This window comes from Amblyraja radiata, chromosome 37, assembly GCF_010909765.2.
Source record: "Amblyraja radiata isolate CabotCenter1 chromosome 37, sAmbRad1.1.pri, whole genome shotgun sequence".
NCBI lineage: Eukaryota > Metazoa > Chordata > Chondrichthyes > Rajiformes > Rajidae > Amblyraja > Amblyraja radiata.
In genome coordinates, this window is record NC_045992.1 from 6,638,938 (window position 1) to 6,666,751 (window position 27,814).

The 27,814-nt window shown below is 46.2% G+C and overlaps 3 protein-coding genes across 3 annotated transcripts in view; 2 read left to right on the forward strand and 1 right to left on the reverse strand.

Moving 5' to 3' along the window:
* The window catches only part of spock2 (SPARC (osteonectin), cwcv and kazal like domains proteoglycan 2), a 104,996-nt gene extending 102,820 nt beyond the window's left edge, over positions 1-2,176 (forward strand). Inside the window, exon 5 of the mRNA XM_033012548.1 lies at positions 2,125-2,176. Within this exon, the coding sequence (XP_032868439.1) occupies positions 2,125-2,176 (52 nt within the window). The remainder of the gene's footprint in view (positions 1-2,124) is intronic.
* Positions 2,177-2,223: 47 nt separating this feature from the next.
* ddit4 (DNA damage inducible transcript 4) lies at positions 2,224-10,919 on the forward strand. The gene is made up of 3 exons (XM_033012549.1): positions 2,224-2,244; positions 8,531-8,681; positions 10,019-10,919. Exons 1-3 carry the CDS (start codon positions 2,224-2,226, stop codon positions 10,498-10,500), a joined length of 654 nt encoding a protein of 217 aa, XP_032868440.1. The 3' UTR covers positions 10,501-10,919.
* A 3,796-nt stretch (positions 10,920-14,715) lies between these two features.
* tysnd1 (trypsin like peroxisomal matrix peptidase 1) lies at positions 14,716-26,093 on the reverse strand. The gene is made up of 4 exons (XM_033012614.1): positions 24,777-26,093; positions 20,981-21,111; positions 18,104-18,289; positions 14,716-16,391 (listed from the first exon to the last, which is right to left on the reverse strand). The coding sequence occupies exons 1-4, from the start codon at positions 25,925-25,927 to the stop codon at positions 16,174-16,176; spliced, it is 1,686 nt and encodes a 561-aa protein (XP_032868505.1). The 5' UTR covers positions 25,928-26,093; the 3' UTR covers positions 14,716-16,173.
* Between the last annotated feature and the right edge of the window lie 1,721 nt (positions 26,094-27,814).

Here is a 27,814-nt window from a genome sequence, read left to right on the forward strand (position 1 = left end):
CCGGGTCCTGTGACACAGCCACTGAAAACATTGAATAGTGTACTTCCACAGAGGCCACATGACAGGCATTGGTGCTTTGAACATAGAATGCATTCGCAAACATGCACAGTCCTGGCAACGCGAGAATGTATAGACCAGGCATATTATGAATGTGCTGTTTTTTGTATTTCTTGTAGAAAGTCTCTTTTAAATAAATTGAGAAAGCAGTTAACGTTTCAGGGAAGGCGCCCTGCAGGAAGAGTTTGTTCCACAAATGCCTTTTGACTGGCTGAGTTCTTTCATCGTTCTGTTTTTGCCTTTTGAAGCCATTGGTTCCACCACTAGAGTTGTAATTGAAGCAGGGACCAGTTAACAGTTATGAATAGATTAGCTAGACATTTGAAGAGGAATAGAACCGCTTATAAGGAGATATTCAAAAGGCTTGGTTTATTTTCACTGGAATTTAGGAAGCTGAGGGGTGACCTAGAAGAAGTTTTAAAAATAATGAAGGGCATGGATAGGCTCGTAAGCCAGAGTCTTTCTCCTAGTGGGGGGAGTTTAAAGTAGGGGCTTCAATTTAAGATGAGAAGGGAGAGATTTAAAGGTGGTCTGAGGGATATGTTGTTTTTCTATATCCTTCATGGACCTATAGTTCTTCTATGGAATGAGCTGCCAGGGAAGTGGTAGAGCAGATACATTACAATGTTTTAAAAGAGATTTGGACAGGCACTTGGATATGAAGGACATGGAGAGATACCTGCCTAATGTGGGCAAATGTGAATAGTGTAGTCAGACATGGATGGGATGGGCCACAAGGCCAGTTTCTATGCTGTACATGTGCAATATTAACAGAAGATATACACAAAAAGCCAGAGTAATTCTGTGGTTTTTTATGACTGTTGGCAGATCATATCCCTCCTGGTTCAATAAAGTTCTATTGTATCGTATCGTATCGGTCAGACAGCAACTCTGGAGAAAAGGATAGTGATTTTCAGGTCAAGTCAAGTCAATTTATTTCTATAGCACATTTAAAAAAACAACTCTCGTTGGCCAAAATTGCTTTATATTGGTGGAGGTACTATCGTTATCAACGGTGTTCATAGATTAAGTACAAACTTAAATACATCATAAGCCCTCACTCAGGTGAAGTCATGACTGAAACTTCACCTTTTCCTTTTGTCCAGAGATGCTGCCTGACTCACGAGTTACTCCAGCTTTTTGTGTCTATCCAGTTAAACCAGCATCTGCACTTTTCTTCCTATGCAAAATTAACAGACGGATTTAATATTACACTATATAAAGCTTTAAGATGACAATTCATTGTTTGTGGCGGACTTGCATCATACTTGATAATATACTCTGGAGCTGGTAGTTCTATAGGAAGTCAACAATCTGGATCATTCAAAGCCCTGTCCCACTGTACGAGTTCATTCAAGAGTTCTCCCGAGTTTCCCCTGATTCGAACTTGGAGATTTATAGTAATGGCTGCTCGCAGGTACTCGGGGCTCTCGTGACATTTTTCAATGTTGAAAAATCTTCATGAGTCTTCCAGAGCTTACCACGTTTCCGAGTACCTGCCGTTAGCGTTACGACCCGCTAAGAGACGTCCCCGAGCTCTGACGTACCCGCTACGTTCATCTCCGTGCTTACCACGAGTTTGATTTTTTTTTAAACTCGCTGAGAGCTCTTGAATGAACTTGTACAGTGGACAGGGCTTTACTCTTTTTAGTTCTCTACTGATGCTGCCTGACCTGCTGAGAATGTCCAGCATCATTAGTTTTATTACAGATTTCTGCAGCTGTATTATCTTTTTGAATGCCTGTCCATTCCCACCCGAAATGCTGCCTGGCCCGTTGAGTTCCTCCAGCACTGTGTATTTCACTGAAGAATCCAGCATCTGCAGTTCCTTGTGTCTCCTCCTGATCTTCTGGTGTATTTTACCTTCCTGCCGAGGCGAGCCGTCACCAATCAGTTTTGCAAACTCCACGTCCAAATCTCTCTCATCAGATTTCCGTCTCCCGCACGGCACCAGATTGCATCGAACCAGCATCACCACTTCCTTTGAGGTTCGATCGCTCCTTGTCACCAATGCAGCTTTCAACCACTTGCACCTCCTCCCGCCAACTCTCTGTTTCCCACTATCAGCTCTGACCTACATAACTCCGTCCAACCTCTGCTTCAGCAGCTCACCATCTAAAGCACTTGAGGGGATTTGCGAGCCCAAAATTGTACAGTCAATACAGCATGAATACCAACAGTTTTCTGGTATTTTTACTGTAAATAAATGGATTCAGTTAAAACTTCTGTCAGTCAAATGCTGTCAACTTTGTGGTAAATCAGATGCCAAGCCGAGTAAGAAAAAAAATCTAACAACGTTTCACTATCAAGTTTCGGCTTTTTATTTTATTTATTCTTCGGCTCTGATGTTCACTGGCAAAGCCAGTGTTTATTGCTGCTTTCCTTGGTGTTGGGAAACTTGAAGCACTTCAGACCTTCTGAAGAAGGTGCTTCAAAGATGCTGGATATTCTAATCCAGTATCATTGCCTTAACAACAGTTGTTGCCAACAAACATTGATGGCGAACATGGATCGGTGATGTTTTGGTTCGGGACCTTTCTTCAGTCAAACGTTTCAGATCGGGAGCCCCCCCCGTGTTTGTTGCATGATCTGGAACAGGATCTTAATCAATTTAATTAACTCAAGGCACTCATGCCTAGTGCAAAATGACAGGCCTTTAGACCCACAATGTCCATACTGATCTTGATGCTGAATTAAATTAACGCCATCTACCTGCATGAGCACATATCTCTCCGTACCCTGCATATTCACGTGCCTGCCTAAATGCCTCTTAAACATCACTATCATGTATGCTTCCTCCATCACCCCTGGCAATGTGTTCCAGACGCCACCACTCTGTGTAGAGCACTAGGCTCACACATCTCCTTTAAACTTAGCTCATTTCACAAAGCTATGCCCTCCAGTATGTGACACTTCTACTCAATCTTCCCTGTCCACGCCTATCAATTTTGTAAAATTGTGCCACACAGTGGTGCAGCGGTAGAGTTGTGGCCTTACAGGCAGCGCCAGAGACACGGGTTCGTTCCCGACTACGGGCGCTGTCTGTGCGGAGTTTGTACGTTCTCCCCGTGACCGCGTGGATTTCCTCCGAGATCTTCGGTGTCCTCCCACACTCCAAAGACGTACAGGTATGTAGGTTAATTGGCTTGGTGTATGTGTAAATTGTCCCTAGTGTGTGTAGGATAGTGTTAATGTGCAGGGATCGCTGGCCGGCGCAGATTCGGTGGGCCAAAGGGCCTGTTTCCGTGCTGTATCTCTAAACTAAACATTCTTGCACGTCAATCCTGATTTTGCAGTCAGCAGGAGTGCATTTACATAAGTCAATTGCCCTCCATAGAACTCCTTGATTCCACTCACCAACTTCTGCTCCTCTGTCAGAAGAAAAACCTGCACATTTTACAGCAGTGTTTGCGGCCACGTGATCTCTCAATGTTTTTATATTTAATACAATCTCTGCTGGAAGATGGACGTTGCAGCAGCAAATTTGTAATAAGCTCCTAAAACCAGTACTGCAATTGTGACTGGAGTAAATCAGAAATACCAGATAGTCTCAGCAGATCAGGCACAGCCACGTCAGTGGGGAGTGGAACGGATTGACCTGCTGAGTATTTCCAGTGTTTTCTGTGTTTATTTTAGATTTTCATCACCTGCAGTTTTTATCATTATCAATTATACTTGACTGGTTGGTTTTGGATACATTCAGTGTGGAATAAATATTCAAGCTGCAATGACCCGACCCCTCTTGGGGAAGGTAGGAGAATGGGATTAGGAGTGAGAGATAGACAAGCCATGATTGAACGTAGACACAAAATACTGGAGTAACTCAGCGGGTGAGGCAGCATCTATGGAGAGAAGGAATGGCTGACATTCGGGTCGAGACCCTTCTTCAGATTGAATGGCGAAGTTGACTTGATGGGCGAATGTCCTAATTCTGCTCCTATCACTTATGACTTATGAGACGTCACCAATCCCTTTTCCCCAGAGATGCTGCCTGACCCGCTGAGTTACTCCAGCATTTTGTGTCTGTCTTCAGTGCTGGAGGCCTTTCTTCATCTCAAAAAATGCTCATGGCCGGAAGAGGGCTCTCAACTCAGAACGTCACCTCTCCATGTTCTCCACAGATGCCTTCTGACCTGCTGAGTTTCTCCAGCATTTTGTGTCCTTTTGTGCATCAACCGCCAACTGCAGTTCCTTGTTGCTACAATGCTTCAATACAAGAACGTAGACGTATGGTTTCAGTTTGAACACCTCATGCACAGTTCCGCCAACAGCAGAACACTTCCTCAATACTGTACACAAATGCTAGTCACCATATTTGTGTAGTAAGGAACTGCAAATGTTGGATTATATCGTGGACACAAAATGCTGGAGTAACTCAACGGGTCAGGCAGCATCTATGGAGCGAAGGAAATAGGCAACGTTTCGCTGGAGTAACTCAGCGGGTCAGGCAGCATCTCTGGGGAAAAAGGAAGACTGACCTACGGGTCGGAACCTTTCTTCAGACCTGTTTGTAGTCAGGTTAATGGAGTGAAATTCGACTCCACTTTCAAGGACTGTTTCACAGCTGACCTCTTAAAACTGGGGCCTTTATTTTTTGTTTTGCAACCCACCAAATGTTCCCCGAGCAGTATGAACATTGACTTCTCTAATTTCAGGTAGTCCTTAATTTCTCCTCCTCTTCTCAGCTCTCCCTCCCCACTGGCTCCACCTCTTCCTTTCTTCTCCCCCCCCCCCCACCCTTACATCAGTCTGAAGAAGTTCGCCTATTCCTTCGCTCCATAGATGCTGCCTCACCCGCTGAGTTTTTTGTCTACCTTCGAATCTCCAGCATCTGCAGTTCCTTCTTAAACAAATGTTCAACTGTGCATCTCCACACACTGATGACACCTTTGCATACTCTTGAGGCTCATGTCTGAATGTAAATGCATGTTGTTGATGAGATAATCGCAGGTTCTGCCGACATTTGACAACTAATTACAAACGGTTTATTTTATTCCTACCTGCTTGCTGGCTTGATCATGAACAATCGCTGTACTTAATACAGAGTAAATACTATAAGATGCTTTTGAACGATCTGACAATGCCCCTGTAAATGTAGTTGTTCATGCTTCATTATTAAAATATTGCAAACTAACTTTGAAATGCAAATATGGCACATGCCCAGTTGGGTCAATTTGTGGGGCTGGTTGCTCTGTGGGCTTTCTGCAGTATAAACTTAAAATTATTTATCAAGATACTTAGACAATAGTGACATTTAGAGGCTTTTGGCTAAATGGGAGTACAGTGTGTGAAGCGAAGAGGGATATGGATCATGTGCAGGCGGATGAGATCAGTTTAACTTAGCAATATGTTGGGAACAAACATTGTGGGCCCATGGATCCGTCCTGTGTACATTCTATGTGTAGAAAGGAACTGCAGATACTGTGTTTAAGAAGGAACTGCAGATGCTGGGAAATCGAAGGTACACAAAAATGCTGGAGAAACTAGCGGGTGCAACGGCATCTATGGAGCGAAGGAAATAGGCCTATTTCCTTCGCTCCATAGATGCTGCTGCACCCGCTGAGTTTCTCCAGCATTTTTGTGTAACTGCAGACACTGGTTTGATACCGAAGATAGTAATTCACCAGAGATACTGCCTGACCCGCTGAGTTACTCCAGCACTTTGTGTCTATCTTCTGTACTGTTCTATAAGACTCCCCCCCCCCCCCCCCCCCACCAATCCACATCTGCCTCACATTACTTTGACATTGCATTGCGGATTATGTTATGAAGGTTTCTGCAAAGCCGCAAGGGAAAGCATACTGTACTGAACACAGTTGATTAACAACGTGACGAGCACAGCCTTTCGCTTGCTGGCCAAATGCCAAGGACTTGATGTCCCAGCTCTTGCTGTTTCTCTCTCACTCTCGCTCTCTCTCCTTTGCACAAACTGCTGTTGGCTGCCGGCCCAGAACAAACTGCACACAAACAAACTGCACACCAGATCTGCAAATTTGAAACAAAGGCTTAAATAAACCCCCCATACTAGAAAAAAAAAAAGCTGCAAAGACTTAATGCGGGACCTGCGAAGAAAGCAGGCTTAAAGCTGAACAAAGCTGAGAGCGGCAGGGTGGCACAGCGGTAGAGTTGCTGCCTTGCAGTGTCAGAGACCCAGGTTCGATCCTGACTACAGGTTCTGTCTGGATGGAGTTTGTACTTTCTAACCCGTGGCGTTATTACCGGGATATCCGATTTCCTCCCAGACTCCAGACGCACAGGTTTGGAGGCTAATTGGCTTCGGTATAATTGTAAATTGTCCCTAAGTGTGTGTGCGTGTGTGGATAGTGTGAATGTTAACTCTGTGGGATGAAGGGCCTGTTTCCACACATTATCTCTAAACAAAACTAAAAGATCCTGACCACAGTGAGGTGCTGAGCACTGCTTGGCCTGTCCTTGGGCAGTTTATAACCCAGCGGGATATGAATAGCGATTCCTCTAACTTCAAAGTAACCCTTGCTTTCCCTCTCTCCGTGTCCCTCCCCCACCTAGTTCTCCGACCAGGTTCACTGTCCTCCTGATTATTTTTTCTGATTGTATGCCTCGTTTTCAGCCTCCCCCTCAGCTAACAATGAACCATTCTACATTTCCATTGTCTGCTTTGATCTGTCCTTTTCACACCTTGATGCTGATAGTCTGGTAGTCTCCCTCTCCCCTGGTGGCCTCGACCTGAAACATCACCCATTCCTGCTCTCCTGAGATGTTGCCTGTCCCGCTGAGTTACTCCAGCATTTTGGAGATAGGACTGGAGATAGAAACAAAAATTCCTTGATCATAGTGTTTTGATCAGTCCTTTTCACACCTTGCCCTTCAATAATCCAGTCTCCTTCTCCCCTGACTCTCAGTCTGAAGAAGGATCTTGACCCGAAACATCACCCATTCCTTCTCTCCAGAGATGCTGCCTGTCCCGCTGAGTTACTCCAGCATTTTGTGTCTGTCCTCGGTGTAAACCAGCATCTGCAGTTACTTCCTACATATTTCTGCCTGTTCTGTCCTTGCCTGAAGATAGACGCAAAATACTGGAGTAACTCAGCGGGACAGGCAGCATCTCTGGAGAGAGGGAATGGGTAACGTAAAGGTCGAGATGCAGGAAAAATGTTCCTGATGTTGGGGCGAGTCCAGAACCAAGGGGGGGTCACAGTTTAAGAATAAGGGGTGGACCATTTAGCACTGAGATGGGGAAAAACTTTTACACCCAGAGAGTTGTGAATCTGTGGAATTATCTGCCACAGAAGGCAGTGGAGGCAAATTCACTGGATGTTTTCAAGAGAGAGTTAGAGTTTGCTCTTGGGGCTGAAGGGATCAGGGATTATGGGAAAATGCAGGAACGGTGTACTGATTTTGGATGATCGCCATTATCATGTTGAATGGGTTGCTGGCTCGAAGGCCGAATGGCCTACTCCTGCACCTATTTCCTATGTTGCTCTCTGTCCTTGCCTGACTAGGACAGATGCTTGGGCAATGGGCAGGTGCTATAGACCTGCACAGGAAGGTAGACGCTCCTGCCCCCACGAGTCTCGGGCAGATGGGGCTCGTCAGCCTGGGAAGGCAGTCCATCTAGGAGAGGGAAAACTCTGATTTAAAACCTCCACTGCCTTGTGGCCATATCCAGTCATGGAAAAGGCTCCTGGAGTAAACCTCAAGAAAACCCAGAGTCGGAGCCCCTAAGTGCGGGTGGTGCCTACAACCTCTGGCAGCTCCTGCGACAGCGCTGGTGCCAAACTGTAACGGCCCTGCTGTTCCTTTGGATCTATCAGCGACGTGGAGAGCAAAGATTATAGAGTTCTGCTCTATAATCTTTGGTAGAGAGGGGGGGGGGGGGGGGGGGGGGACGTGCTGCATGCACAGCCTTCCTCCATATCATCACCCAGGCATGACCATGACTCATCACTCAGTCCCTGGCTGCATCACCCATGCATAGTCACATCCTATCATAAGCTAAGCTCTCGCGACTGCATAACTCACCTCATACTAGAGTGTAAGAGAATGCAGACTCCATCCTGAGGAATGCAGTGCATGGGCATCGGTATGACTAGCCGGCGGTCTGGAGCGTAAGCGGCCTGCTATGTGCCTGATCGTTAGCACGCTCTGGCGCTGTGTGCTATAGTCTGACCCGTCTCCTACTATGGATTGCGGTGCGCGCTGTGTATCAATGACATTCTTCAGTAGAGTATATGCTGGTATGTGCGCCGCTGCGTCTACTTTACGGATTGCGGGCGCGGGTGCTATCGGTGTGTGTCACGCGATGTGTGACGCCACTGCCGCCTAGGCACCTGTGGGCGGGTCCGCGGGTGTATCCAATGCTGTATCCAATATAAGAGGCATGTGGCGGCCACAGCTGCCGCCACTCGCCTGGCACAGTCGTGTTGTTGATTCTGCTCACTCCAGTCATCACCGGCACCACCGCACTTAGAGATGTGTCACGGACGTGCTGTAGCCCCCACGGCGCCGCCGCCTCTGCTCCCTCCTGGGCAAGCTGCTGCAGAGATTCGCCGATCTGACCGGCGGCTCCCCGGCTCAACACCACCACCACCAGCCGCCGTCCCAGCCCGAAGGCAAAGCCGAGCCCGGCCTGGACACTGACAGCGGTGAGTATCATTGCAGGACCCCGGTGTAATTGTCTGAAGCTCAGTCTGAAGAAGGGTTTCGGCCCGAAACGTTGCCTATTTCCTTCGCTCCATAGATGCTGCTGCACCCGCTGAGTTTCTCCAGCACTTTTGTCTACCTTCGATTCTCCAGCATCTGCAGTTCCTTCTTAAAAACCCGGTGTAATTGTCTTGTGTGTGCCGCCCAACACAACGCCAATCTCTCGGTTCCCTCTCTCCCTGACTCCCAGTGTGAAAAATGCCACCTATTCCTTTTCTCCAGAGATGCTGCCCCGACCCGCTGAGTTACACCAGCATTTAGTGACTTATCTTCCTTTAAAACCAGCATCTTTCAGTAGTTCCTACCTACACTCTTAATGTAACATTACTTTTCCTCGCGGGTGTTAATTAACACTGGGGGTAGTTTAGTCAATAGAGGGGAAACTGGAGACTGTTGGGGGGGGCATAATATGTTCGATGGGCCGAATGGACTTTTCCGCTCCGTCTGTCCTGCGTACTTTAAATTTGTTTATAACCCTGGTTTGAATAATCCCGTTACCTGTAGCAATGTTTATTTGTTAGCAGCTCAATTTTGTGGTAGTTTTAAAACGCAAAGTGACGGAGTAACTCAGCGAGTCAGACAGCATCTGAGGAGAGAATAAATAAGCGATGTTTTCGCTCGGGACCTTTAAACTGAAAGGTCGCCTGTCCATTCCCCGTGGATGGTGCAGCAGCATCTATGGAGCGAAGGAAATACGCAACGTTTCGGGCCGAAGTCGTCCATAGATGCTGCTGCATCCGCTGCGTTTCTCCAGCACTTTTGTCTACCTTCGATTTTCCAGCATCTGCAGTTCCTTCTTAAAATTCCCTCTGGATGCTGCCTGACCCGCAGAGTTCCTCCGGCACTTTGTGCGTTTTGCTGGGAAAATCCCCGCATCTGCAGTTCCTTGTTGTCCTCCCTGCTAGTTCCTCTGGAGGCGACTCCGGATCGTCAAAGCTGCCACAGCCAGACATCAAAAACAGTTTTTATCCACGAGTAGTTGCTCTAATCAACAGCCGAAAATCTGTAGCCTACCTTTGATCTGGTATTTTGTTGGTTCACATGCTTGATCAGTGGTGTTTTATCATGAATGTTTTATTATTATTAATGTTTAGTGTTTTCGGAGTCATTCGTAACTGTCACTGTATGCCATGTTGTTACTTGTGGGCGAGCACCAAGGCAAATTCCTTGTATGTGAATACTTGCCAATAAACGTACTTACTTGCTTAGTTTTAATCTGGTCTCTCCGCTCAGAATGGACTGTGTTTTAACCCTTCTGTTGCCACTCTAAATGTTGCAGATTATGGGAGTTTGGAGTCGGACCGGGACTCGGTCACCGACGACCCGTTCGAGGAATTGCTGTGTGCCGACGTGATGCAGCTGATCGAGCAGAGCCTGAGCGAGGCCAAACGCGCGGCGTTGCACTGCTTCAAGCTGCTCATCCCGGAGGAGCTGAGCGCCCAGGTGGCGGACGAGCTGTTGCGGCTGGCGGCCAGCGAGCCCTGCGGGCTGCGGGGAGCCGTGCTGCACCTCAGCGTGGAGGATGGCGACGTTTGCAAGGACGTGGACCGCATCGTGGTGGACGGCAGCTTGGCGCCCACCTTCGAGCTCGCCCTGGTGCTGAGACTGGAAGGGGGGTTCTGGTCCAAGGTCCAGGACCTCTTGACTTCGGGCCCTTCCTTCACCCCGGGGTACAGCCAAGCTCTCCGGCTCAGCCCCAGGTTCCGAATCATCAAGAGAAAACTGTACAGTTCTAACGTGGTGTTCGTTGAGGAATGTTGAGGTGATAGACACTGCTGGAGGGTGGGAGGGAGGGGAAGAGGTTTCCACTCGGGGCTCTGATCTGACAATGGGGACAAATAATTCACAGAGCGATTTTAAACGGGCACACCAGGGTGGGGGACTCTGCATACGGTTGCCTTTCCCATTCCCAGACACGTGCAACGTTAACCAAGTGTGAAGCTGGACCTGTACTGCATGGGGCCCATTTTGATATCTCCTGCGGTTTTAAAAAAAACTTTGTTTACAAACTGGTGCTAACTTGTGTAATTGTGTAAATACCCCTCGGTGGGGCCAACAGGTCTGCAGGGCAGCCTAATTTTTCATTTGAACTGGTATTGATTTGCATTCAACACATTCTTTTTGATACTTTGGTGCTATTCTATAGTTTGTACAACTTAAATAAAAGAACAAAACTCAAATCATGTTTAGTTTCATCATTTACTTGGTTCTGACTTGGTACTGACACCAAATATTTGCTGCCCCTTTAATTGCTTGCTGCTTCAGTGTAACATTGGCAAGTTGAACATTTGGTTCAGATTAACAATTGCATCATTTGGCCCTGTTCCAATTGCTATTATTACAATGTGCTACATGGTCCTAGTGCCTGCAGTTAAAAGGAAAATTCCAGAACTTGCTAGCAGTTTTGTTTAGCGCCTAAACAACTCCCCTTTGAATTTGTAAGACATTACGAATGTCTTTGTAAGACCTCCCTTTGAATTTGAGTGGAATTTTAAAGCAATCCGGTTTATGATCCCGAGTATTGACTGGCAATACCAGTTCTCACTTCACTGGCAATTATGTTGTAAAATCTCCAAAATCAACACTTTCTGTTTGCCACAGTTTTTTCACACAATTGTGGAATGCTTTGGCACAGAAGGCTGTGCAGACCCATCAATGGATATTTCAAAGGCAGAGATTGATTGATTCTTGATTAGTACAGGTGTCGAGAGTTATAGGCAAAAGACTGTCGAATGTCGGTTGAGAGGGATAGATAGATCAGCCATGATTGAATGGCAGAGTAGACTCGATGGGCCAAATGGCCTAATTCTGCACGTACAACCTGTGAACAATACCCCCCCCCCCCCCCCCCCCCCATTCCTTTGCATCCAAATCAATGAGGATGAAGTTAATTAGCTAAATTGTTACTTCCGCAGAAGGTGCAGAATGAGCTGCTAGTTTATTTTTGGTTAAAGGATCAGCATGGTTGAATAATATATTTCAATTCTAATCTGTTCTAAACAGTCCTCCTGAATTGGAGGTATATTGATTGAAACTTTATTTTGATCAACACTCTTAACTGGCATCAAATGTTAGGTTTTCAAGAATTCCATCTTGTGACTGAAACATTCTACGGTGTAGATTTATCCTCTCGGGTCACAAATTACCATCTGTTATTTCAAAAGGCAATGGGGAGAATTCTTTCTGTTCTGACCTTTTGATGGGAGCAGTGGTTAGTGGAGCAGCTGTTTCGTAGTTCCAGCACCTGGATTCAATCCTAACACAGTGCTATCTGGAGTCAGTGCTCCCTGTGACTCTTCCCATCAACCCCCTTAAGACTTGCTCCCTCCCCTCCCCCCCCACCCCCCCCCCCATCCCCTCCACTAGTATCCCCCACATGCATACTTTCCATCCTTGACCCCTAATGTCCTCTGTTCCCTTCCACCTATAATTCCTCGCATTTAATTCCTTTCCTCATTTGACACTCGTCACTTGTTCATCTCTAGCCTTTGTCACTAGCTCTACCCATACCAATTGCCCCACCTCCAGATCCACTGGATCTCCTGGTTGCTTCAGTTTAGTTTATTGTCACGTGTACCGAGATATAGCGAAGAGCTTTTGTTGCTTGCTAACCAATCAGCGGAAAGTCTATACATGATTATGATCCAGCCATTTTCTGCCTTGAAATAGGTAGTTGAGAATATTAACAGTTCAAAAATTCATTGGATCTCTGTGTGCAAGGCTGAGTCTGATTTAATTACCCCCACTCTTTCACCCCACTCTGACCCTCAATGCTAATCTCATGCCGAGTTAAAGCTGTGTTGAGTGGATCAGGGCCACAAATATGCGTTGGCATAGTCTTACTCTTTTGCCTCTGGTGGGAAGGATTTTTCCAAAGGATCAGAATGTAAATTAAAAATGCTTAAACTCAAAAGATAAAAATAAACTGCTTGATGATTTAATCTAATCCCCTTTATAATTTGTCCCTTTCGTTGCCTGGACCCCAGGCTTGTGATTTTTTTTCCCCTTGCTTTTTCATCTCCTTCAAACCTACCTCTTTGAATAGTCCCTTTATTTTGTTATTATTACTCTTTGAATAATAATTGTGAGCAGTTTTGGCCACCATATCTGAGGAAGGATGTGCTGGCTCTGGAGAGGGTCCAGTGGAGGTCGACAAGAATGATCCCAGGAATGAGTAGGTTAACCCATGGTGAGCCTTTGTCGACACTGGGCCTGTACTCATTCATGGAAGAATGCAGACACAAGGAATTGCAGATGTTGGTTTACAAAAAAGAGACAAAGTGCTGGAGTAACAGCGGGTCGGGCAGAAGGGTTGGGACCCTTCTTCAGACAAGATCAATGAAGCTTGCTCATAAATCTACCTGCCTGGCCATGGGTCAACAAAGTGATTGACTTGCGTTCAAACCTTCTAAGAGATTGATAACTCTTACAAAGAGGCGATCTCGCATCTACTGTGCAATGAAGTGTGCACCTTCGCTACACACAGAGGCAGTCACAGGACTTTGTGATTGTAGTCCTGGCGGAGGGCAGGGAATCATTCATGACTCCCAATATACAGTGATCTAGCCAGTTGTTGCAACATACATTTAAGGTGGCGATACCTTCACATTTGGTGGTGATCCCACCATACTTTGAATAACCTATCCACACCATGTGATTCAGCTTCATATCATTTGTTTTGATAATTCTTTGTTCAATGCAAAGTCAAGTTATGCGTCATGGTGTGTCAGCTATGCCTCAGTTGGCGACAACTGAATCTGAGTTAGGAAATTAAAATGATGCTGTGTTGTGATGTCGCCCATATGATCGCCTTTCTAAGAGGGGGGTGTAAGCAGATCAGTGGTCGAAGAGTGGTTGCAGTTGTGCCTACAGTTGGCCTAACTGGTTAGATGGTGTCTTATGACATTGTGGTTTGTAACGGAATTTAGTGAGTATCAGTCCTTCTGTGAAGGAAGCAGCTGTTCTCAATGTGTTCTGAAGCTCACGTGAGGAACGAACATGACCTTCCTCAATGGTTCAGTAGTGGGTATGAACAGCTCTTACTAAGTTACCTACAGACACGGGCGAGAACCATCAACATGAGAGAAAAGAGGTTCTCAGCAGAACAGGCTTGAGAGGGTAAATGGATTACTCCTGCCCACTGTGTAGGAAGGAACTGCAGATGCTGGTTTAAACCGAAGATAGACACAAAATGCTGGAGTAACTCAGCGGGATAGGCAGCATCTCTGGAGGAAAGGAATAGGTGACGTTTCGGGTCGAGACCCATCTTTGGACTGAGAGTCGGGGGAAGGGAAACGAGATATAGACGTTGATATAGGGAGATATAGAACAAATGAATGAAAGATATGCAAAAAAGTAACAATGATAAAGGAAGCAGGCCATCTACATCGGTGAGACCAAGGCTTGGCGATCGCTTCGCCGAACGCCTCAGCTCGGTCCGCAATAACCAACCTGATCACCCGGTGGCTCAACACTTCAACTCTCCCTCCCATTCTGAATCCGACCTTTCTGTCCTGGGCCTCCTCCATGGCCACAGTGAGGGCCACCGTAAATTGGAGGAGCAGCACCTCGTATTTCGCTTGGTCAGTTTGTACCCCAGCGGCATGAACATTGACTTCTCCAATTTCAGGTAGTCCTCACTGTCTCCTCCCCTTCTCAGCTCTCCCTCAGCCCTCTGGCACCTCCTCTTCCTTTCTTCTTCCCGCCCCACCCTACATCAGTCTGAAGAAGAGTTTTGGCCCGAAACGTTGCCTACTTCCTTCGCTCCATTGATGCTGCCGCACCCGCTGAGTTTCTCCAGCATTTTTGTCTACCTTCGATTTTCCAGCATCTGCAGTTCCTTCTTAAACATTGTTAATTGTGGGCGAGGTGAAAATGAGTCAGACAATGAGACTCAACAAGACGACTTTGAAGCTAATACGACTAAATTATAACATGACCAAAATACCCAGGATGGTGTTGGAGGAATTGCATCTCTTCCTGATAGTTTAGTTTATTGTCATGTGTGCTAAGGTACAGTGAAATTATTTTTGTTGTTACAAGCTACCCATATTATGTTATTTCCTGGTTTGAACTGAGCAGAGTACAGAATACAGAAAAGTGAAAAATTAACAATACATTTTTCTCTTGGATACTGGGAAATTTGAATTAAATCATTAAATTCAGAGGGTGGACTGTTTCGTCATTCAGTTCAAAGTGCAGAAAATTTAGCTCCACCACCTCAGAAATGTTCATATCTCTTCAAGATACCAATGTATAATGACTTTTCAATTACATCTGTAAATAGCAAATGACCCAGTTTCAATGTGATATGTTCCCAGTTTTGTCACCTTAGGTTGGAACGATATTTCTGGAGTCCTGCAACAGAGTTAAAATTCAACTGACTACGATAACTGGACAATTCAGTAACTGGAATTCTCATAGGGCTCGACAGGCTAGAGGCAAGGAGGATGCTTCCTTTGTCTGAGGAGCGTACATTCAGTATTGGGAATACGAGAGGCTATTTAGGACTGAGATGAGCAGAAACATCTTCAGCCAGATCACAGCGAAACTTCGCAATCCTGTCGAAGATTCACTTAAAACAGAGGTCAATAGATTTCTTGAGAGGAAGGTGATCAAGAGAAATGGGGACGTGGAGGAAATTGGAATTGAGGTAGAAGATCTTGAGGAATAGCAGAACATGCTAGAAGGGATAAAAGCCTACTTGTAATGTTCTGACAGAACAGCTGGAAAATTCCCTGTACTGTGTTATTAAAAAGTATCTCAGCCGTCTGTGATTTCTGCTTGAACCGGCAAAATAAGTGGTTCCAAGGTCAGCACCTCCAAGAGTGTGGCGTTCATTTAGCATCGTACTTAGGGGTGTAGGGACCGGAGGGGTTGAGATCTGGATTGTCTGCTGACTGAACCAGAACAGTGGTGTTCGCTAGTAAGTGAAGTGGTCATAATAATGAATCAGAATCCAAGCAACAGCCAATTTCAAAGATTCAAGTTACATTGGAGACCAAATGTTAATCAGTTCCCTATCATGAACCAAGCACCATGATATCACGGCTTCACAATTATTCCTCTGCTTCTTAGATTTGAGATAATCTGTAAACACTGACTGCAGTATATTCCAGATAACAGCAAATTGAGTCAAAACCAAACTCCTGCCATTTCAACTCTCCTGGATTGATCTCCCCTCCATTTCTGTCACGGCCAGAGATGAGGGAGCAAACTCGACAGCCAGAGTGTGTAGGAAAGAATTGCAGATGCTGGATTAAATCGAAGATAAGACACAAAATGCTGGAGTAACTCAGCGGGGCAGACAGCATCTCTGGAGAGGAGTCTGAAGATGGGTCTCGACCTGAAACGTCACCCATTCCTTCTTTCCAGAGATGCTGCCTGTCCTGCTGAGTTACTCCAGCATTTTGTGTCTACCTTCGACAGCCAGAGTTACAGTTTGCTCCTCTGTGGGACTGAGGTGCTGCCTTGGAGTCTCCAGAGTGCGCGCAGGTTTTTGCTGCCTCTGTTCAGCCCCTCGAAGACGGCAACGTCCCTCGTTTGGTTGTAGGCGGACAGAACAGGCCACAGGACGGTGATGGGAAGGCTGAAGTTCAGGTGTGGGTAGGTGGCTCCCCCGTTGTTATTGCGAGCGTTGCTGGAAACAATCCCTGCAGGGGAAAGCACCACAGGTTCGACACCATTGACAAACTTAGTGAAATCTAGAAAGATCCCAACCTGAAATGTCATCTATCCAAGACCTCCACAGATGCTGCCTGGCCTACTGTTACTCCAACACTTGACAAGTTTGACATTGATACATTGGTTAACAAGGATCACTAAATCTCCTAACAGAATCTCCCATTGTGGAGGCAAGGCAAATGATTGTATGCCAATTCTGGCGATAGGGAGGGCAGCCTGATATCAAGTATTCTATAAAACAATGACGCGATTCAGGATAGTCGTCGTGTTACAGTGTGAAAACAGACCCTTCAGCCAACTTGGCCACACCGGCCAACATGTCCCAGCTACACTATTCCCGCCTGCCAGCATTTGATCCATCTCTCCAAACCTGTCCTATCCACGTTCCTGTCTGTTTCTTAATTGTAGGGATAGTCCCAGCCTCAACTACCTCCTCTGGCAGCTTGTTCCATACATCCACCACCCTTTGCATGGATGTTGAGGATGGCTTCACAGCCACAGAAACACTTCCTGTAATGTGGTACATGTGGCGAAAAGGCCCTTTGGCCCGCCGAGTTCATGCTGACCATCAGGCTAATCATCTATGCTAATCCTATTCTCTTCTCCCTCCGGCTCTCCAGGCTCGAACAGTCCCCCACTCATGGAGAGCAACTAAGAGTGGCCGATTAACCTATCAAACCGTCACTAGGAAAGAAAATCCAAGGACTAGAGCATGCAAACTCCACAAAGAGAAGCAGTGGAGGTTGCTGGAGGTCTGAGGTGGCAGCTCGATTAGCTGTACACAGAAAGCTCCCACTGATGGCAATCACCATTGATTGACTGAGGAAGCATAGTGACCAAGACAGCATGGAGAACTACCAGTGTTATACAAAGGAATCACAGATGTTGGTTTATATCAAAGATATTCACAAAGAGTAACTTTGTGGGTCAAATCTCTGTCCCACGATACGAGTTCATTCCAAGAACTTTCCCGAGTTTAAAAAAAATCAAACTCGTGGTAAGCACGGAGAATGAACGTAGCGGGCACGTCAGAGCTCGGGGACGTCTCTTAGCGGCTCGTAACGCTAACGGCAGGTACTCGAGAAGACTCGCTAAAGGCAGGTAAGCACGGGAAGACTCGTGAAGATTTTTCAACATGTTGAAAAATGTCCACGAGAGCCCCGAGTACCGACGAGCGGCCATTACCGTAAATCTCCGAGTTCGAATCAGGGCAAACTCGGGAGAGCTCTTGGAATGAACTCGTACCGTGGGACAGGGATTTTAGGCAGCAACTGTGGAGAAAATAGATAGGTGACCTTTTGGGTTGGGACCCTTATTCAGACTGATTGTCGGAAAGGGAACTGGAACTCCAAACAAGGAAAAAATGGGACAAATCAAGGCTTGCACCAGATGACCTCAGGCAGCCAATAATCAGGGAACCTCCCTGCCTCAGGAGATTTATTGCTGGTTCTGATTTGTCCTGTTTTTCCTCCCCGGCTCATAATCAGTCTGAAGAAGGGTCCCAACCTGAAACATCACCACGCCACTTTCTCCAGAGATGCTGACTGACACACTCCTCCAGCAGTTCGTGTCTATCTTTGGAGATCTACCAACCTGATCTCCAATGTCCAGCCAACTCCCCACTCTACCCACAGGTCTTAGGGAAGATGCCCTCCATTAGCTGCAAAGACAGGCCACCTACCCAGCAACTCTCCACTGCGGGTGCTGAAGACAGGTCCACCGCTGGCCCCAGCATGAACAGCACAGGTAGTCTGCAGCATGACCGGCCGCTCCTCCATCGTGATCACAGCGGACAAGATCCCGGCCGTCACTGAGGGCCCGCACGCACGGCCAAAAACCCCGTAGCCGATGACGAACACGTCCTCTCCTGTGGACAACAGGACGCAGTTTCACTTGAAGTATTATCGGACAAAATAACTGAGCCTCCGCAGCAGAGGGTGGCACGGTGGCGCAGCGGTAGAGTTGCGCCTTACAGCGCCAGAGACCCAGGTTCGATCCTGACTACATGTGCTGTCTGTATGCAGTTTGTACCTTTCCCCATGACCTGCGTGGTTTTTTTAACCAGTTCCTCCCACAAAATGTATAGGTTTGTAGGTTAATTGGCTTTGTATTTAATTGTAAATTGTCCCTAGTGTGTAGGACAGTGTAAGTGTGCAGGGATTGCTGGTCGGCATGGACTCAGTGGGCCGAAGGGCCTGATTCCATGCTGTATCTCTAAACTAAACTAAACTAAAACAAGGATTGACCACCGTCTGCGTGCCAAACTTTCTCCCTATCTCAGTCCTAAACAACCCTATCCCTTATTCCAAAGTCATGCCCTCTAGTCCATGACTTCCCAGCCAAGGAGAGAACATTCCCTGTCTGTAGCTTGTGGGCCCATTTAAGAATGTTGTCTGCTTCTATGGGCTCTCATTTTTCTACACAATAAAGAATATAATGGCAATGTTACACAATGTTTGCATAGTTTGCACCCGAGCGGCACGAACATTGACTTCTCCAATTTCCTGTAGCCCTTGCTGTCTCCTCCCCTTCTCAGCTCTCCCTCAGCCCTCTAGCTCCTCCTCTTCCTTTCTCCTTTCTTCTCCCTGCCCCCCCCCCCCCCCATCCAACATCAGTCTGAAGAAGGGTTTTGCCTATTTCCTTCGTTCCATCGATGCTGCTGCACCCGCTGAGTTTCTCCAGCACTTTTGTCTCCACTATGTTCTATGACTGGAATTATAAAAGGCCATCAGGGGTTGTGGGGTGAAGACATGAGAATGGGGTTGAGAGGGAAAGATAGATCAGCCATGATTGAATGGTGGAGTAGACTCGATGGGCCAAATGTCCTAATTCTGGTCCTAGAACAATTTTTGCTCCTGGGACTTAAATTCAAATCAGATTTTATGCTTCTACATTTTAATTTGGATTCTCAATAAACTGCTGTGTAAGAAGGAACTGCGGCAGCTGCTTTAAACCAAAAGTAGACACAAAAAGCTGGAGTAACTCAGCATCGGTCCAGGCAACATCTCTGGAGAGAACGAGTGACTGCTCTGTCTGAAGAAGTGTCTCGACCCGCAACGTCGCCCACTCCTTCTCTCCAGATGCTGCCTGTCCCCGCTGAATTACTCCAGATTTTTGTGTCTATCTCAACAACTGCTGTTTTTGACATGATTCCTGATTGTTGATACCTTAATCCGACCAGCAGACATAGAGGCTCAGCTTTTGTGCTGACATTGCAGTAATATTCTCTATTCTAAATGAATTTTTTGGACTCAAATGTCTGGTCGATATAACGTGTGCAAACTTTTCAAAAGCTTTTATTTTTTCCCAAATAGAACGTCCCCTTCCCTGAAAAATACAAATTGTCAAGTCGAGAATAAGCACTGCCAGAACCACAGAAACGTTTTTCCCCCCCATGAATCAGTCCCTTGCTTTGTTTAAAAAGTGCTCTGTCTCTTCTGTTAATAAATGTAAACTTTAACAAACGATAAACGACCTCCTGTGTAAACGTCTCCTCACACTGCGAGGGGGAGATAAGTTTTTATCAACCCTTGGTCGTGTCTTTGTTCCCTGTTAGTTACATTGCAATGTTTATCTCCCCCCATCAGTGCAGTTATTCATAGCGGGGGTGTGGTTGCTTCACAGCCCCTGGCAAAGTGTACGAGTGTTGTGGAAGGCGCTATTATTCACAACGAGGAGTTAATAACAGTTTTGACAAGCGGGCCAGTTAGACAAGAGACTCCCTAGAGTCGCATCCTCGACCATTCTACCCTTAAATCCCACTCCACTGTCCATAACCTAAAAGGGAAGAATGGGAGATTTTATAAAGAAAATTTGTCATGGCTCAAAAGGAATTGCAGCTATTTCTGCAGGAAGGTAAATTAAAAAAATCCAAATCTTTTTTAAATTGAGTTTGCCACATTAAGAATGTTTTGTTAATGTTAGGATCAGTTAATCACTGTCTGCATCAGTGATAGAAATATAATCAATCAGGGCTTATAAAAGGGGGTTGGTTGGGTGGTATATAACTTGCCAGTAGATGGGGAATGACCATGGGAATGTGACTGAAGGGATTGTGCTACCACAAGCCGTTACAGCACAGACTGGATGGGCTAAATGGCCTCCTCCTAAACTGCAACAATTCTACACAAAATGCTGTTGAAGGGTGAGTGAATTTCTAAAATAAAGTGTACGAAGGAACTGCAGATGCTGGTTTACACTGAAGATAGACACAAGATCAAGATGCTGGAGTAACTCAGCGGACGGAACAGGCAGCATCTCTGGATTCAAGGAATGGGTGACGTTTTGGAGAGTTTCTCAATCTGAAGAAGGGTCTCAACCCGAAACGTCACCCTTGCTTTGTTTAAAAAGTGCTCTCTCTGTTCTGTTAATAAATGTAAACTTTAACAAACGTCTCCATTCCATCTATCCAGAATTGCTGCCTGTTCCGCAGAGTTATTCTAAAATATTCCTTCTCCCATCATATTCACAGTGAGACGATTTGGTCCAGATGTAATTTTTGCTCTGAATTTTAAACGTTAAGTTGCTTTCCTTAAGTTAACCCTTCCTCCATTCTTACCTGTCTTAAAATCAGAAGCAATGGTCGGTATTTCAATGGATAAGAGATCTTCTTCTAGTTCCACCACTGCCACATCATAGGGTGAATTTTCCTTTGTGGCAAACACCACTCTTCCCTTTAATGCAAGGCAGCTGTGATTAAGCACAAGGGAAAGGTTAATCAGCGATTTTCAACCTGTATCAATTACTTGTACAGTCCATGTTGACCATGATTTCCATCGGAGCTGGTCTCATTGCCTGCATTTGGCCCGTATCCCTCAAAAGCTTTCCTCTCTATGTCCTCGTCCAAATCTCTATTAAACATTGTGATTATACCTGGCTTTACCACTTCCCCAGGCAGCTTATTCCCTATACTCTGTTTAGTTTATTGTCACACCCCTTTCATCCATCCTGTGGCCACTTTCAGCCCAGGGCCTGAAGGGATCTATCCCAAATTATTGAGAGAGGAGATTGTTGGGCTCTTGACGAAGATCTTTGTAACGTCTCTAGCCACAGGCAAGGTCCCAGAGAGTAGCCAATGTTCCCCTTTGTTTGAGAAGGGAGATAGCTACCAGAGGTGGTGGTGGAAGCAGACACAATAGTGGCCTTTAAGGGATTTTTCAATGGGCGCATTAATGTATAGATAATGGAGGGACAAAATGTGTAGGAAGGAACTGCAGATGCTGGTTTAAATCGAAGGTAGACACAAAATGCTGGAGTAACTCAGTGGGACAGGCAGTATCTCTGGAGAGAAGGAATGGGTGACGTTTCGGGTTGAGACAGGGTAATAGTGGGACAGGCAGTATCTCTGGAGAGAAGGAATGGGTGACGTTTCGGGTCGAGACAGGTAATGGAGGGATATGGATCGCATGCAGACAGAAGAGATTAGTTTAATTTGGCATCGTGTTAGATACATTGTGGAACAAAAGAGCTATTCCTCTGCTTGACTGTATGACATTTCAAATCTGCCACTTCATTAATTTTGATTTTCACATCCACTTGAGCACGATAAAATTTAACAGGAGCAAGATTCGGCGACACAGGAACTCAAGCCTTTTCCGCATTTCAAGGGGATCATAGCTGAACCTATTTATGGTTTGTCTCTGGTGCCTTGCCACTCTCTATTCCAGCACCTCCTCCTCCACCAACCTTAAGCTTTCCCACATGTTCTGTTTTTTTCCATTCCTTGACTCTGCCACTCCACCATTACCTGACGTCAGTGACGTCAGCTGTCAAAGCTCTGGAATTCCCTCCTTCAGTCTATCCGGCTGCCTTCCATTTTTCCTGCCTTAAAGAACCTCCTTAAAATCAACCACTCTGGCCGAGCGTTTGGGTACCTGCTCTATTACGTCCGCACACAGTAGAATTTTACATACATTTACACATGAAATTCAACAAGGAAACTGGCCTTTCAGGCCTAAAGGTCTATGAAGGTGTTTCTCCTTCACACACACCTTTCTTCATTGGAATCACTTTCCACATCATACTTTTCAATTCAAGTGGACATCCTTGTGTCTACAAGTGTATATCGAGCTCCCCTTTAAACCCTTGTAAAGCAGAATCTGCAGTTCTTTGTGTATCCCTTTTACATACTGTATTTGTACCCTTTTAATCAACACCAAAAACATATTGTGCAGGAAGGAACTGCAGATGCTGGTTTAAACCGAAGATAGATTCAAAAGGTTGGAGTAACTCAGCGGGACAGACATTATCTCTGGAGAAAAGGAATAGGCGACATTTCGGATCGACACTCTGCTTAAGACTGAGAGTCAGGGGAAAGGGAAACGAGAGATATAGACGGTGATGTAGAGAGATACATAGAAAATAGGTGCAGGAATAGGCCATTCGGCCCTTCTATCAGCAATATTGCAAAAAGTAACCCAATAATATGTCTTTCTCTCCATCCCTCCCCCACCCAAGATATAGAACAAATGAATGAAAGATATGCAAAAAAGTAACAATGATAAAGGGAACAGGCCATTGTTAGCTGTGGCCCAGGTGAGAACGAGTTAGACAATGAGACTCAACAAGACGACTTTGAAGTTGGTACGACTTGGGTGGGGGAGGGATGGAGAGGAAGACATATTATTGGGTTACTTTTTGCAATACTGCTGATAGAAAATTATATTTGCAAATATTTCTATGAGAAGGCTTGGGATGGTTTTCCATATTAAAGGTGTTATACGTGCATGTATATACATGGCCTATTTACCACACCTATTCTGATCCGAGGAAAGTTCCTTATTGCTTTGTCTACCATTAATTAGTTGGAACTATTATCACTATTGAATAGGAAAACAAATCAACAATCAGCAATGGAATGAACAAGAGATAATCTGTTCTTCATATGAATGAGGATACAATGTAGACCAGGGCACCAGGAGAACTTTCAACAGAGCCAGGGGATTGTTGACATTGACCTGAATCCACAGATAACATGACAGGGATCTGAATTAATGTCTAACCCAAAGAACAGACATTTCTGACTACAGATTCCCCTCAGAACTTCAGTGGAAGATCAGGCTACACTATAATGGAGAGTGACTTTATGAGTCGAAACAGTAACTCTTTGTTCTGATTAAGAAAGAACTGCAGATGCTGGCCTCCTCCATGGTCCCACCATAAATTGGTGGAGCAGCACCTCATATTTCGCTTGGGTAGTTTACACCCCAGCAGTATGAACATTGACTTCACCAATTTCAGGTAGTCCTTGCTTTCTCCCTCCTTCCCCTCACCTTCCCAGCTCCCCTACAGCCTACTGTCTCAGCCTCTTCCTTTCTTTTTCCCGCCCCCCAGCCCCCAACATTAATCTGAAGAAGGGTCTCGACCCGAAACATCACCTATTCCTTCGCTCCATAGCTCCAAAGCATTTTGTCACTCTTTGTTCTGATGGTCTGCCCTGGGCCAGCACAATGATGAAAAAGCAAAGAATGCCTCTACTTCCTCATAGGTTTGAGGAGATTCGGCATGTCACTGAATATTCTGATTGGGCTGCTACAAGTGCACAGTGGAGAGCATACGGCCTGGTTCAGAAACTCAAAAGCGCAAGATCGGAGAGCGTTGGTGGACACTGCCCGTCCATTATGGGTAGTAACCTCCCCACCATCGAAGGGATCTACAGGAAGTGCTGCATCAAGCAAGCAGCTAATATCATCCAAGCCCCACATCAACCCGGCCACTCTTTCATCTCACCATCGGGAAGAAAGTACAGGAGCCTGAGAACCATGACATCGCAGTTCAAGAACAACCTCCGCTCATCCACCATCAGGTTCTTGAACCACCCTGCACAAACCCGAACCACAACCCACGTCAGCACTGAACTAGAGGAAATTGCCCTGCTGCGGTTGCTTTGCATACTTTAGTTTTGTGTTATTGTGGTCTGGTTTACTTAGAATGACTAATAATTTATTATATTTTATTGTTGCATCATAGGCGCTTGTAATGTTGCAGCGAATAGGAGTGTTATTGTAGGCAGACAAAAATGCTGGAGAAACTCAGCGGGTGAGGCAGCATCTATGGAGCGAAGGAAATAGGCAACGTTTCAGGTCGAGACCCTTCTTCAGTCTGAACCGAAACGTTGCCTAGTTCCTTCGCTTCATAGATGCTGCCTCACCGGCTGAGTTTCTCCTGCATTTTTGTCTACCTTCGATTTTCCAGCATCTGCAGTTCCTTCTTAAACATTAAGAATTTCATTGTTCCGGTTCAAATGACAGATAAACTTCCTTCTCCATGGGTGCCGACTGACCTGCTGAGAATTTCGACATTTTGTTCGATTACCACAGACTCAGAGCACATCTGGTATCTTGGATGACTCTTACCTGTTTGAGTCCGACTGTATTTTCACTCTGACAGACTGCGCCCGGTCTAAGACGTGTCTACATGTGATGATGAGTCTTGGGCTGACAATCACTCCTGATCCCCAAACCCTGTTGGACTCTAGTAGGGCTGCCGTGCCGAGCAGCCGGGTTAACCCGTGACTCCCTGGGACGGTCAGGGTCGGGGGACCAAATATCTCGAATCCATTCAGAATCCTCCTCATGGTCTCCAAGATGCAGGAGATGGAACACACCAAGGTCAGGCCGACCCAGTCGTTGGCCTTCCAGCAAAGAGGTGCCACAATCAATCCCGCCAGGTAGTACAGTTCTTGGGATCGGATGTACACGCCACCCCCTTCAGTGCCCGGCAAGCAGCGGGCATCAGTTAAAATCAGGGCGTTCCTCTCTCCTGCCAGGTTGCTCACAATCCCCTGACTGAGCGTGTTCATGAAGATCTCGGAGCAGAAAGAGGCGAAGGGAGATGCGCAACTGAAGAGAGGCTGGCCCTTGCTCAAACACTCGCTCCTCACATACCTCAAGGCTTCCTCCCCACACATGCTGCCTCCGTCCACCCAACCAGGGCACCACAACAGGGCGAACCAGACCAGATCCAGAGGGTCCGCATGGACCTCCTGGTCCCTGTCCTCGCTGTAGAAGTACCACTTGTCTGATTTGCTAAACAAGGTTCTGAAGATATCTCCAAATTCTTGGCATGAGAAGACCATTAGCAGCTCAGCCGGGCTGGAACTCTTGGCCTTGGTTTGGCCAGGAGTCAATGAGGGCAGTCTAGGTCTGTAATCCACATTAGGGGGTTCTGATTCGGAATTCAGTGCTCCTGTGTCGTTGGAAGCCAAGGACATGGAGAGTTCGGGCTGGGTTGAGTAGCTAGTTGCAGGGAACTGCACCTGGATCTGGAGGTCGCCGTGGAACGCTCCAGGGAGCAGGAAGGGCCGGCGGCCGAGGTTTCGCTTCGGCCGCCGGAGGAAGGGGAAGAAGGTCTGTCCGTGGCAAAGGACCAAGCGGCGCCTGGGGTGGAGGAGCAAGCCGCTGCAGCCCCAGGCTCCGTCCCGTTGAGACTCGCCAGCCGAGATCTCCTTCACCTCCTTGACCAAGGAAGCGGAGACGATGCAACTGCAGCGCTCCGGGGAGATCATTGCTCATTGCATAGAGCGGGGGGTCTGCAGTGGAGCACAGGGAGATCCCACAGCTGGCCGAGAACCATTGCAAAACTTCATCACTAACCCGGAAGCGATGCACTTCGCATCACATGTCACCATCCGCAGGTCGTGTGAAACGCAGCCTTCATTATTTGGGGGAATAATTCCAGTTTTCTGCTGGATTGCACGGGAACGAGCTCAGGAAATATGTATGTTCAAGCTACGTGTCATGTCAAGAGTGTTTTATGTTCCAGATAGAACAAGGACATTCTTACTTGCAGCTGCACAACAGAATATGTAAACGTGGTATACTGTGAACAATGTAATAAACGTCAAAATGTTAAATGTGTATATATATACACCCATACTCACACATACACCCGAAGCGTCACCCATTCCTTCTCCCCAGAGATGCTGCCTGTCCCGCTGAGTTACTCCAGCATTTTGTGTCTCTTTGATTTAAACCAGCATCTGCAGTTCCTTCCTATATATATATATATATATATATATATATGAACACACACACACACATTTATATATATATATATACACATACATATGTATATATATACACCCACGCACACATAAAAAACAAACAATTATAGTGCAATAACAGTCTATGTAATTCATAGTTTATTTGGAGGCTGCAGTGTTTAATAGCCTAATGGCTACATGGAAGAAGCTGTTCCTGAACCTGGACGTTACAGTTTTCAGACTCCGGTTGGATGATCATGGCTGATCATCCAACTCAGAGAAGGCAGGTACAGGATACTGAGTTGGATGATCAGCCATGATCATATTGAATGGCGGTGCAGGCTCGAAGGGCCGAATGGCCTACTCCTGCACCTATTTTCTATGTTTCTATGGTATCTTCTTCCCGATGGCAGGGGTGAATGAGTGTGTGGCCAGGGTGGTGTGAGTCTCTGATGATGTTGGCTGCCTTTTTGACATGCCCTAATCCTACTTAGTCCAACTCTTATCAGAAGACCGTCCTAGTTAATTTCGTATCTACGTATTAATGCAACGACAGTAATGTTAGACATAGAGACATACAGCATGGAAACAGGGATTTCGACCCAACGCTGCTTTTCCAAACCAACCAAGCTAAACTAAACCCATAGGTTTAGATTTATTATTTTCACGTGCACCGAGGTACAATGAAAATCTTCATTTTGCATGCATGCAATCCAAACAAATCAGATAATACTACACATAAATACAATCAAGACAAAACTCAAACCCTTTGGGTCTCGACCCAAAACGTCACCTATTCCTTCACTCCATTGATGCTGCCTCACCCGCTGAGTTTCTACAGCATTTTTGTCTACCTTCGATTTTTCCAGCATCTGCAGTTCCTGCTTAAACACATCACCTGTACACTAGTTCTGTTATCCTAGTTTCACATCCTACACACTGGGGCCAAGGAAAGAGCGTTCACGTCGCGGCCCTGTTTCAACCAATCTTTCCACCACCACGCACAAGAAGCGCAAGACAGACACCATTGTGCAGATGCCGAGAAGTGTGTTCAGCTCTGTCTGAACAACTTCTAATCTTGTGTGTGGACTCGATAAGAAGAAGAATCCTACACACTAGGGGCAATTTACAGACGGCAATTAACATACAAATCCGCACATCTTTAGGATGTGGGAGGAAACTGGAGCACCAGGAGAAAGCCCACATGGTCACAGGGAGCACATGCTCCATAATGAGTCAGGATTAAAACTGGATCTCTGGTGCTGTTGACATGCAGGTTTATAGGTTAATTGGCCTCTATAATTGCCCCTAGTGTGTTGGAAGTGAGAAAGTGGGATAACATTGAATTAGTGTGAATGGGTGATGGATGGTTGACGTGGCCTCGGTAGGCCAAAGGGCCTGTTTCTATGC

Coding starts and splice junctions, on each gene's coding strand:
- ddit4 (XM_033012549.1), top strand. CDS start 2,224: ATGAATACCAACAGTTTTCTG. Junction 2,245..8,530: donor TGAATACCAACAGTTTTCTG/GTATTTTTACTG, acceptor GACGTGCTGTAG/CCCCCACGGCGCCGCCGCCT. Junction 8,682..10,018: donor CGGCCTGGACACTGACAGCG/GTGAGTATCATT, acceptor TAAATGTTGCAG/ATTATGGGAGTTTGGAGTCG.
- tysnd1 (XM_033012614.1), bottom strand. CDS start 25,927: ATGATCTCCCCGGAGCGCTGCAGTTGCATCGTCTCCGCTTCCTTGGTC. Junction 21,112..24,776: donor ATACAGTCGGACTCAAACAG/GTAAGAGTCATC, acceptor GCTTAATCACAG/CTGCCTTGCATTAAAGGGAA. Junction 16,392..18,103: donor CCGCAGTGGAGAGTTGCTGG/GTAGGTGGCCTG, acceptor TTTCCCCTGCAG/GGATTGTTTCCAGCAACGCT.